The 12,524-nt window shown below is 42.2% G+C and overlaps 1 protein-coding gene across 1 annotated transcript in view; it reads left to right on the top strand.

Moving 5' to 3' along the window:
* The window catches only part of xpo4 (exportin 4), a 143,035-nt gene that overhangs the window by 117,497 nt on the left and 13,014 nt on the right, over positions 1-12,524 (top strand). The window contains exons 18-22 of the mRNA XM_067986078.1: positions 4,225-4,518; positions 6,790-6,970; positions 8,825-8,943; positions 9,310-9,440; positions 10,169-10,286. Coding sequence (XP_067842179.1) covers positions 4,225-4,518; positions 6,790-6,970; positions 8,825-8,943; positions 9,310-9,440; positions 10,169-10,286 — 843 coding nt within the window. The remainder of the gene's footprint in view (positions 1-4,224; positions 4,519-6,789; positions 6,971-8,824; positions 8,944-9,309; positions 9,441-10,168; positions 10,287-12,524) is intronic.

Consider the following 12,524-nt stretch of genomic DNA (forward strand, 5'->3'; position numbering starts at 1 on the left):
ACAGGATGCACTGCAGCAACTCGCTAAGGTTTCTTCGACAGCACCTCCCAAACCTGCGACCTCTACCACCTAGAAGGACAAGAGCAGCAGGCACATGGGAACAACGCCACCTGCACGTTCCCCTCCAAGTCTGTACATCATCCCGACTTAGTATATATATCGCTGTTCCTTCATCGTCGCTGGGTCAAAATCCTGGTACTCCCTACTTAACAGCAATGTGGGAGAGCCCTCACCACACGGACTGCAGTGGTTCAAGGCGGCGGCTCATCACCACCTTCTCAAGGGCAATTAGGGATGGGCAATAAATGCTGGCCTTGCCAGCGACGCCCACATCCCATGAACAAATTTTAAAAAAAACCTGCTCCGCTCTTCAACTGCATGGAGCTCTAAGTCACATCCTTAATCTGCCCCCCCTTCCTGAATTTTTCAGGCTCCCCTGGCATATCCGGCCCTCTGCTGGCGTGCCAATCACCCATGTCCCGCCAACATTATTTAATTTAGTTGACCCTGGGATTTGTGAAGGGGTCAGCCTCCTCCAATTTCAGGCAGAAGTCATACTCCTGCATCAGGGACCCAAGAATATCTAGGCTCGTATACCAAGAATTGCTCATTGGGCGAGTTACTAGCCAGCACTTGTGGAGCTATACCCAGTACGAGTCTGTGCCTTCAGGAGAGATGGGGAAGAAAATCACTTGACAAGTTAAGTGCAAATTTAAAACAATTGCTCCTCCTTTTAAAACAACCCTAGATTAATTGATTACCTGATCATATGCAAAGTTAAAAATATTGATACAAAGTTAAATATTTCAAACTATCGAGGTCTCCACACCTGTGGCATTGGCTAATGTTAAGGAGGGTTGCTGTGACCAACAGTCACTTCGGTTTCCTCTTTGAATGTTGGGTACTTGAAATTGCTTTTGCATTTCATGTTTTAACATCTGAGGCCAGTTGCTTAATATGTATTTTGCCATCTAAAGATGGGTAGCTGCATTAACAATGCAGACATTTTAACCAATAGTTTGAGCATTCCGACCAAGTTATGCTCCATGTTAAGCATATGCCTGAACATTGGGTCTGCTGATTCCTGTCCATTGATCGTTAGGCATTTAGAGATAAAGTGGGGAATGACAACCATTTGACTCCGAATATCAATTGGAATTTTTGCTCTTTTCATACCATCTGATACATTCAATGGAAAAAAAGGCCTGGAGTAGCATCACTAGCATTAAATCCAGACATTGTATTTTTAGATTTTGGCTTTAGGACAGTCAATATGTTGCAATGGGAAATACAACGTCAAGCATTATGCATTCACGAGATACCACTCTACATGGGATAAGAGCAGATTGACGAAGTGGTCAGATGAGCTTAATTTGGCAGCCATGTGGTTGAATCTCTGGTTTCTTAATCAGTGTCATTGTAGTAATCTTCCTTGTATCCCTCTCTATTCAGATCCCCCTCCCCCTTCCCTACCCCTCTTCCTTCTGTGCCCACCTCTGGGGGGGGAAAAAACTCTCCTCAGCTCCCTTACAGCGGCACTTTCAAATTCCCAACTGCCTAGCCTTTGGCCCTCCATTCACCACAACTTTTCTGCAGCAACCAATCTGCTCAATCACACCCTCACCTCCACCTTTAATGCCCATCTCCCCATTAAACCATTACTCTCTCTCTCCCTGGTTGTTCCCGCATCTCCACTCCCTTAAGTCAGAGGGATGCAGACTTGAACGTTTATGGCGAACAATGGGTTTAGCCATTCAGCCATTCATTGCTGGATCTGGCCGGACCACATAAAGCACTATTGGGTCCTGCTGTCCTCTGTCATAACCCTCGGCTTCTCTTCTCCACTACATACCGTCTTCTTAAACCCCTCTCCCCTTCTCCCTTGACCCTTACCTTGATCAACAAGTGCGAGGAGCTTATGGACTTCTTAGTTACTAGGGTTGAGACCATCTGTTAAGCTGCCTCTGCCACTTCCCTCCCCCTAGCCCACTAAGCCAAACTTCCCCTAAGGTTACCCCTTGCCCTAGCCCTGAACTCGCATCTGTCTCCAGTTTCTCTCTTATCTCCCCTCGTAATCTCCGAGCTCATCTTGTCCATGAGACCCACCTCCTGCTCCCTCGACCCTATCCCCACCAAACTGCTGACCACCCTTTTTCCCTTCCTGACCCCCACGTAGATGATATTGTTAATGGTTCCCTCTGCTCAGGTACTGTGTATCTCCCCTTCAAATCTGCCATCATCACCTCCCTCCTCAAAAAACCGACCCTTGACCCCTCTGTCCTTGCAAACTACCACCCCATCTTTAACCTCCCTTTCCTCTCCAAAGTCCTTAAACGTGTTGTCGCCTCCCAAATTCATCCCCATCTTTCCCGCATCTCCATGATTGAATCCCTCCAATCAGGTTTCCGCCCCTGCCACAGCACTGAAACGGCTCTTATCAAAGTCACGAATAACATCCGATGTGACTGTGACCATGGTAAACTGTCCCTCCTCATCCTTCCTGAGTTCTCTGCAGCCTTTGACCCACACCATCCTCCAGCGCCTCTCCTCCTTCGTCCAGCTGGGTTGGACTGCCCTCATCTGGTTCCATTCCTATCTATCCAGCTGGGTTGGACTGCCCTCATCTGATTCCATTCCTATCTATCCAGCTGTAGCCAGAGAATCACCTGCAATGGCTTCTCTTCCTGCTCCCGCACAGTTACCTCCTGGAGTCCCCCAAGGATCTATCTATGGCCCCCCCTCCTATTTTTCATCTACATGCTACCCCTTGGCGCCATCATCCGAAAACACAACTTCAGCTTCCATGTGTAAGCTGACTATATCCAGCTCTACCTCACCACTACCTCTCTTGACCCCTCCACTGCCTCTGATTTGTCATGCTGCTTGTCCAACATCCAGTGCTGGTTGAGCAGAAATTTCCTCCAACTAAATAGTGGGAAGACTGAAGCCATTGTCTTCAGTCCCCGCCACAAACTCCATTCCCTAGCCACCGACTCCACCCCTCTCCCTGGCTGCTGTCTGAGGCTGAACCAGGCTGTTTGCAATTTTGGCGTCCAACATGACCCTGAGATGAGCGTCCGACACCATATCCACTCCATCACCAAGACCGCTTACTTCCACCTTCGTAACATTTCCCGTCTCCACCCCTGCCTCAGCTCATCTGCTGCTGAAACCCTCCCCCATGCCTTTGTTACCTCTAGACTTGACAATCCCAATGTTCGCCTGCCGGCCTCCCGTTTTCCGGCCTCCATAAACTTGAGCTCATCCAAAACTCTGCTGCCCGTATCCTAACTCGCACCAAGTCCCGTTCACCCATCACCCCTGTGCTCGCTGACCTACATTGGCTCCGGTCTGGCAACGCCTCAATTTTAAAATTCTCATCCTTGTTTTCAAATCCCTCCATGTCCTTGCCCCTCCCTATCTCTGAAACCTCCTCCAGTCCTACAACACTCTGAGATCTCTACGTTCCTCCAATTCTTGCCTCTTGCACATCCCCAATTTTAATCGCTTCACCATTGACGGCCATGCCTTCAGCTGCCTAGGCCCTAAGTTCTGGAATTCCCTCCCTAAACCTCTCTACTTCTCTCTCCACCTTTTAAGATGCTCCTTTAAACCTACCTCTTTGACCTTTGACAGGTCACCTGTCCTAATATCTCCATATGCAACTCAGTGCCAAATTTTATTTGATAATGTACCTGTGATGCGTCTTGGAATGTTTTACCATGTTAAAGGCGCTATATAAATGCAAGTTGCTGTTGTTGATTCTTTGAACCCAACTTGTGGATAGCAGAGTATACATAAATCCTAAATTACAGTACAAATCCATGTGCTTCAGACCCAAATTAGGGAGAATGCCCTCTCATCAAGGAATCCCCCTAGCCCTCTAACCTAGAAGATCAAAAGTAGAATGCCAAGTTACAGTTTCAAGAGGCTTGTGATATGCAAGATGAGTTACCATCAAGGCTTCTTCACACTTATGTCCATTGAGGACATTGGCTGTCTAATTTGTCTGTAGAAATCTGGCAGAGTTAATTTTTAATTAGAAAGTTTCCAAGAGGATAGGTTCTCATACCGTGATGATCACCTCCAAGGGAAGGTCATAGTGTCATGAGGCACAAAATTGGATTTGTTTTTTGAAACCCTATTACAAGATCATCTCAAGATGAGAAACATTCCATGATGATGATTCACTTTTCATACATTTGTAAAATATATTTTTCTTAGGTTCTCCAGCCACTCCAACAGCGATTTCTTAATGTTATAAATCAAGAAAACTTTCAACAAATCTGTCAGGAAGAAGAGGTGAAGCAGGAGATCGTTGCTACACTGGAGGCACTTTGTGGAATAGCTGAAGCAACACAGATAGACAATGTAGCCATTCTCTTCACCTTTTTAATGGACTTTCTCAATAATTGCATTGGTTTAATGGAAATTTACAAGAACACACCTGAGACTGTTAACTTGATCATAGAAGTTTTTGTTGAAGTTGCACATAAACAAATCTGCTACCTTGGAGAGGTAAGTAAAATCAGTCAAAGCTACTTTGTTGTTCATATCTTCACATTAGGACTTTTTACTGGAAAACAACTGACTGGTTCATAATTTATACTCTCTCATTTGTTGTTGGTGTTTCCTGGTACACGGGAGAAGTGTTTCTGATGCTTGCTTTTGATCATGGAGTAACAGCAGATTCCATTATTTTGATATTTCATTGTAATTCATTCATAAAAATGTTTGTCCAAATTTGCTGCTGTGATTTTGAGTAAATCCGCAGGATTGCTCAGTTCCTTATAGAATAGGTTGTTTTGGTAGTATGCTAATCGCGAAAGCTTATAAAGACAAAACGAGAATTCCATCTCATATCTGCATTTAGTTTGTTACATTAGAGGATCTAGTCTGATCTGTGCTCTTGTTCTGTCTGCCTTTTGCATCTGTTGTCTTGTTTCAGTGTAAAGACAGATAAAAAATAAACACAATTGGATGTAAGAAGTCAAAGGAGGAAAATAATTGAAAAATGCTTTGTTAAAATGGTCTCTGTGTTTGAAAAGTACTTGTTGAGTTTTGTTGTCTTCGAAGGAGTAGAAGTTGTTCCAAGCAGAAATGCTCTAATTTTGCCTCTGAAAGTTTCTATCTCTTAGTTCACTAACCATTTGCTAGTAAAAGTGTAAGATTGCCCCACTTTTGCCTCTGGATCAGAAGGTCCTGGGTTGAAGCCCCATCCCTCGATTTGAGTAGAATCTAGACTAGTACTTCAATGCACTACTGATGGTATGCTGGATTGTCAGAGAGATGCCATTTCAGACAAGACCTTAAAGTGAAGCTCCATTAACCAGGTTCTGTAATAGATCCCATATTATTCTATTAGATACATGGACATATTCGAATAGTATCATGGAATCTATTAAGAGCAGGGGAGCTTCCCTGGTATCCTCGCCAATATGCATATCTCAACCAACACCACCAGAACAGAGAACTGATCATTTATCTCATTTGCTGTTTACAGGACCTTGCTGTACTGCCTCATTTGTCTACATAACAGTGACATCACTTAAAAGTTATTCATTGGCTGTAAAGCATTTTGCAATGCTCTGAGAATGTAAAAGTTGCTATATAAATGCAAGTTCTTTTGTTTTTAATTCGTACACCTGCAAATGACAGTGCTTAATGTCCAAAATAATATAAACCCCCACCTTTTATTTTTAACTGCCTGTAATGGTAAATGTTTTTAAATTTGAATTTGTTTTATGATAATATAAGTATGGTGATCAAAAAAGTGCAAATGGGATTCAATCCGGAGAAATGTGAGGTAATGCATTTGGGGAGGGCAAAGAAGGCAAGGGAATACACAATAAATGGTAGGATACTGAGAAGTGTAGAGGAACAGAGGGATCTTGGAGTGCATGTTCACAGATCCCTGAAGGTAACAGGACAGGTAGATAAGGTGGTTAAAAAAGCATACGGAATGCTTTCCTTTATTAGCCGAGGCATAGAATATAAGAGCAGGGAGGTTATGCTGGAATTGTATAAAACACTAATTAGGCCACAGCTGGAGTACAACGTGCAGTTCTGGTCACATTACAGGAACGATGTGATTGCACTAGAGAGGGTACAGGGGAGATTTACTAGGATGTTGCCAGGACTGGAGAATTTTAACTATGAGGAAAGATTGGATAGGCTGGGGTTATTTTCTTTGGAATGGCTGAGGGGAGATTTAATTGAGGTGTATAAAATTATGAAGGGCCTAGATAGAGTGGATAGGAAGGACCTATTTCGCTTAGCAGAGAGGTCAATAACCACGGGGCATAGATTTAAAGTTGTTGGTAGAAGGATTAGAGAGGAGTTCAGAAATGTTTTCACCCAGAGGGTGGTGGGGGTCTGGAACTCACTGCCTGAAAGGGTGGTAGAGGCAGAAACCCTCATCTCATTTAAAAAGTACTTGGATGTGCACTTGAAGTGCCGTAACCTACAAGGCTACGGACCAAGAGCTGGAAAGTGGGATTAGGCTGGATAGCTCTTTTTTGGCTGGCACAGACACGATGGGCCGAATGGCCTCCTTCTGTGCCGTAAATTTCTATGATAAGTAATTCCACAGCACCTATGATGCTAGTGTCAAGTCTTAACATGAATTCACTCTCTCATCTCCATACATTTACCAGATTTCTAGCCATGAGTCTTTTACAAGAGGGAAATAAAAAAAAGTCCAGTGCCTGTTTGGATTGTTGTACAGAAGAAGGTTTACAGTAGTTTTGAAATATTTGATCAGATCTAATGTAATTTTTTAATTTTCAGTCAAAAGCCATGAAGTTGTATGAAGCTTGCCTGACATTACTGCAGGTTTATTCTAAGAACAGCTTAGGCAGGAAACGGACTGATGTGGCAGCAGAAGAGGAGCAGTATCAAGACCTGTTGCTCATTATGGAACTTCTGACTAACCTCCTATCAAAGGAGTTTATAGACTTCAGTGACACAGGTATGTATTAGCTTTTGAGTACTATATAGCTGATGCAGTAAATCTCAAAAGTCAGATAAATATAGGATAGTGCAACATTATTGTGCATTATAGAAATTGGTTCATGAGGGCAAAGTGTCCATAACTCATGAATACCACAGGTATAAATGCTGACTACCTTTGACAGTGTGTAAAATTCCAGTAATGCAGTATTAAATTTATTCCATAAGTGTATTTGTGTTCTGGAACACATCTTATGAGTTGGGTACCTAGGGTCTAATTTACTGTAGTGAATTATTTTCAGTTTCACTGCAATGAATGCTACTATGTTGCTTAGGACTGAAATTATCACACATGGAATAAAGGTATAGTATTGTGCTTTTGAAAGCAGCTAATCTTTACTATATCTGGAAATACGACCAAGCTTCTGTAATAAGGTGTGGTACAAAGCAATGCAGCACTAAAGTGCTGTGATACAAAGTAGTGAGATCTGGATTCAGGCTTACGATCCCCAAGCCACTGACCTCTGCTGTGCCACTTGGGGAGAAGAGAAAATAACTTGTCAGATTACTGTTGCCACAGTGTTGTGGGGCTGATTCAGAATGACCACTGGTGTAGAGTGTTGGGAGCAGTTCCACCATCCCTCCCTTGCATTCACACTGAAGCTCTAGCATACAATCTGCATTTTATCAACAGTATTGTTGTGCGGGTGCAAGAACATTGTTTCTGATTTTTGTTGGTTTAGGAATTGTAAGAATATAAAGCATGCATAGTCATTATCCCATCTAGCATAGCATCCAGGCATTTTAGCAAGAGGACAAATGCTGGAGGGGGGGAGGGCGAAGTTCTTGTCTCTGTTTGAAGCAAAAGAGAACACACAAGGCCATGAGATACAGATTACAAGAATCTACACATTCCTGAGAACAATAACAGCTTATAGACAGAGATGAAGGTTGAGGTCATCAGTTACATTATGTAAAACAGTTCATCTTGAGTTGCTAACGTGCCGCCAGCCTGGCGGGATAATTAACTAGGAGATAAGGACAGAGATGCTTACGTGCAGAACAAAGCAGTCGAATAGTATAAAGATAGGGCATGCTCCCTCCCAAAAGTTAGAGCTCTCGGTTCAGTCGGAAGTCCACAGCCCATAAAGGCAGCCAACGGAGGTCGAGTCACCTTGAGTCCAGGTTGTATGAACTGCTTGTCATTTAATGTGATGTTGAAGACAGCTGTGTAGTACAGTTCTATTGCAAGTCAATATTAAAACTTGTTGAATAACCACTTGGGCCCGAATTACACCTAAGTTATTGTTGAAGGACTAAAAACCCTTTGTTGTGACAGTAACAGGAAAATCCATTTATAGGGATCTCGTGTACAGCTATTATTCTCAGCAGTGCTGTTTAATGTTGGAACCTCAGGACACTTGTAAATATTAACTTGGAATGATTAGCTCTGAGGTGGTAGGGGAATTTCTGTTTTTTTTTCATCATCAGACCTGAGAAGCCATTGTGAAAACCTTTGATTTTCTATATTTTAGAAATAGTTTGATTACAATCAATTATTTGAAAAAAACACAGGGAGGTAGACCTAACTTTAATTTTGCTTTTTAATTGATCAATTAAAACCAGCAGATCCGTGTTCTCAAAGTTTACTTGTCTTCCAGCAAGTGATGTCGTCTTGAATAATAGCAAACTGCCTCCTTATAGGGTTGTTGGAACTAAGTTAAACATTACATGCAAGCTTCTTATGTCTTCCCCCGCCCCCCACACCTCCCTCCAATGCATATTGGGTACTTCAGTGACTGCTGATCACTTTCTTTTTCTTTTTTTAAAAAAAGCTTATTTTAAGCCACTTTACACTGTATTTCCTGTACAGATGAAGTATTCCGTGGGCAGGAACCTGGACAGTCTGGAAACAGATCAGTGTCAGCTGCTGATGTAGTCCTTTACGGAGTGAATATTGTACTGCCACTAATGTCACAAGACTTGCTAAAGGTAAGGTTGCGTTTTTTTAATATGATGACAGACCAGTGAGAAAATCAGTAACAAACCCTTTAATAGTTCCTGCCACTAGAGACTGGTAGCAGGTTTGCATAGCTTGTTAGAAGACTATAAATGACTGGAAAGAGTGCTGAATAGTATAGAAGAGTAGAACTAGACATTTTGTTTCAGTATTTGTAGAGTTTAAAATAATCAGGTCATGGAACAGTATGGACATTGTTGGGGGATGTAATTCGTAGTTCTAGTTTTGGGGCATTTCATGATATAAGCATCTTGTGGCTTTTAAAATCCTTTTGGGTGTGTATTAAGCTAGATGCATATTTTGAAAAAGAATTTTTCTTTGCTTTTCTACCTTGACAGTTTCCATCATTGTGTAACCAGTATTACAAATTAATTACCTTCATTTGTGAGATATTTCCTGAGAAAATACCACAACTTCCTGAAGAACTTTTTAAGAGTCTTATGTACTCATTGGAATTGGGCATGACCTCGTATCCTTTTACTGCCATTAGATTGTATGATTTACAGCATTGACAGATAAAATGTTTGGCTTGGTTTGTATCTGGGAGTGATGGGGTGGGCTGGGATGGTAGTGATTGCTGCAGTCTGTGAGTTTGTGCTAAATACAGACACAGATCTGTTTCATATTTTTCCCTCCAGAGACTACAAGAATCTATATATGGATATTAGGAGTAATACATGTAACCTTCCACAAGTAACCATTGACAGCTTCACCCTTAACTATTGCTATGGTTGAGTTTTTATTTTGGGATTAAGGTGGAAATAATAAAGCATTGTGTATAATTTCCTCTGCAATGTTTTTTGACACACTGCCATTAATCTTCAGCATTTTACTGAACTTCAGTGGAACTACGAACCTTTTAATAGGATAATAGAATACAAAAGTGGGTGACACTTAAATGGCCACTTGAATAAGATTGTGGATTTAGTGTCTTGGAAGAGTTTCTACATAGCATTGAAGACAGGCTCGAGCAGAGCACAATTTATTCTGTATAATCGTCAGGGCCCCAAGAATCAACCTGTCTTGCTTTACTGCATTTACGATCCGTTCTGAATTATATTTTTAATATATTTGTTCATTCACAGAATTAGATCCCATTTGAATTTCTCACATATAGCCTGTTTCTTTTAAACTTTGCACATGAGGAAAATGAATACCTGTGGAATTTCTGCATGTTTCCTTAACCCTTTCCTTTAGAATGACATCTGAAGTTTCCCAACTCTGTTTAGAAGCCCTCACACCTTTGGCAGAACAGTGTGCCAAGGCACAAGAGACAGAATCACCACTCTTCGCTGCAACCAGACATTTCCTTAAGGTATAGTTTATCTTGGTAAAATCCTAGTAGCTAATACTTCCGAACACATTTTGCCTTGTTACAGTGTAAATAGCGAATCATAATGTGGATTGTTCAAAAAAAAACTCTAGGATGATTGCTCATATACAAGTGACTTAATTAAATTGATTTAATCTGTTTTCAAATTACTACACTTTTATTCATTGGGACAACATTTTTAATCTTGTAACATCTCTTAATCTAGTAAGCCTGAGCATTGAGAGAGTTTTAGAAACCAGCAAAGGACGACCAAAAAATTGATGATAAGGGAGAAAGTAAACTAGCAAGAAATATAAAAACGGATTCTAAGAGTTTCTACAAGTATGTAAAAAGGAAGAGAGTAGCAAAAGTAAATGTTGGTCCCCTCGAGGCTGAGACAGGAGAAATTATAACGGGGAATCAGGAAATGGCAGATGCATTAAACAAATATTTTGTATCTGTCTTCACAGTAGAAGACACAAAAAGCATACCAGAAATAGTGGGGAACCCAGGGGATAGTGAGGAACTTAAAGTAATTATCAGTAGAGAAATAGTATTTGAGAAACTAATGGGACCAAAAGCCTATAAATCCCCTGGACCTGATGGCCTACATCCGTGGGTACTAAAAAAAGGTGGCTGCAGAGATAGTGGATGCATTGGTTATGATCTTCCAAAATTCCCCAGATTCTAGAACGGTCCCAGCGGATTGGAAGGTGGCAAATGTAACTCTGCTGTTCAAGAAAGGAGGAAACTACAGGCCAGTTAGCCTGACATCAGTCGTCGGGAAAATGCTGGAATCCATTATTAAGGAAGTGGTAACAGGGCACTTCGAACATCATAATGTGATTAGGTAGAGTCAACATGGTTTTATGAAAGGGAAATCGTGTTTGACAAATTTATTAGAGTTTTTTGAGGATGTAACTAGCAGGGTAGAAAAAGGGGAACCAGTGGATGTAGTATATTTGGAGTTTCAAAAGGTATTTGATAAGGTGCCACATAAAGGTTGTTATGCAAGATAAGGGCTCATGGGGTTGGGGTAACCTATTAGCATGGTTAGAGGATTGGTTAATGGACAGAAAACAGAGAGTAGGGATAAACGGGTCATTTTCCAGTTGACAGGCTATAACTAGTGGGGTACCGCAAGAATCAGTGCTGAGCCTCAGCTATTTACAATCTATATTAATGACTTGGATGAAGGGACCGAGTGTAGTGTGTCTTAGTTTGCTGATAATACAAAGCTAGGTGGGAAAGTAAGCTGTGAGGAGGACACAATGTCTGTAAAGGGATATAGACAGGTTAAGTGAGTGGGCAAGAAGGTGGCAGATGGAGTATAATGTGGGGAAATGTGAGGCTATTGACATTGGTAGGAAGAATAGAAAAACAGAATATTTTTTTAAATGGTGAGAAACTATTAAAAGTTGGTATCCAGAGAGACTTGGGTGTCCTGGTACAAGAAACACAAAGTTAGCATGCAGGTACAGCAAGCAATTAGGAAGGCAAATGGCATGTTGGCCTTTATTGCAAGGGGGTTGGAGTAAAAGAGTGAGGAAGTCTAACTTTTTAAAAATTCATTCATGGGCTCTGGGCGTCACTGGCAAGGCCAGCATTTATTGTCCATCCCTAATTGCCCTTGAGAAGTTGGTGGTGAGCTGCCTTCTTGAACTGCTGCAGTCCTTGTGAAGGTTCTCCCACAATGCTGTTAGGCAGGGAGTTCCAGGATTTTGACCCAGCGACGATGAAGGAACGGCGATATATTTCCAAGTCGGGATGGTTTTTGACTTGGAGGGGAATGTGCAGGTGGTGTTCCTGTGTGCCTACTGCCCTTGTCCTTCTAGGTGGTAGAAGTCGTGGGTTTGGGAGGTGCTGTCGAAGAAGCCTTGGCGAGTTGCTGCAGTGCATCCTGTGGATGGTAAACACTGCAGCCACTGTGCGCCGGTGGCGGAGGGAGTGAATGTTTAGGGTGGTGGATGGGGTGCCAATCAAGCGGGCTGCTTTGTCCTGGATGGTGTCGAGCTTCTTGAGTGTTGTTGGAGCTGCACTCATCCAGGCAAGTGGAGAGTGTTCCATCACACTCCTGACTTGTGCCTTGTAGATGGTGGAAAGGCTTTGGGGAGTCAGGAGGTGAGTCACTCGCCGCAGAATACCCAGTCTCTGACCTGCTCTTGTAGCCGCAGTATTTATGTGGCTGGTCCAGTTAAGTTTCTGGTCATTGGTGACCCCCAGGATTTTGTTGATGGGGGA

Source organism: Heptranchias perlo, chromosome 6 (genome assembly GCF_035084215.1).
Source record: "Heptranchias perlo isolate sHepPer1 chromosome 6, sHepPer1.hap1, whole genome shotgun sequence".
Taxonomy (NCBI): domain Eukaryota; kingdom Metazoa; phylum Chordata; class Chondrichthyes; order Hexanchiformes; family Hexanchidae; genus Heptranchias; species Heptranchias perlo.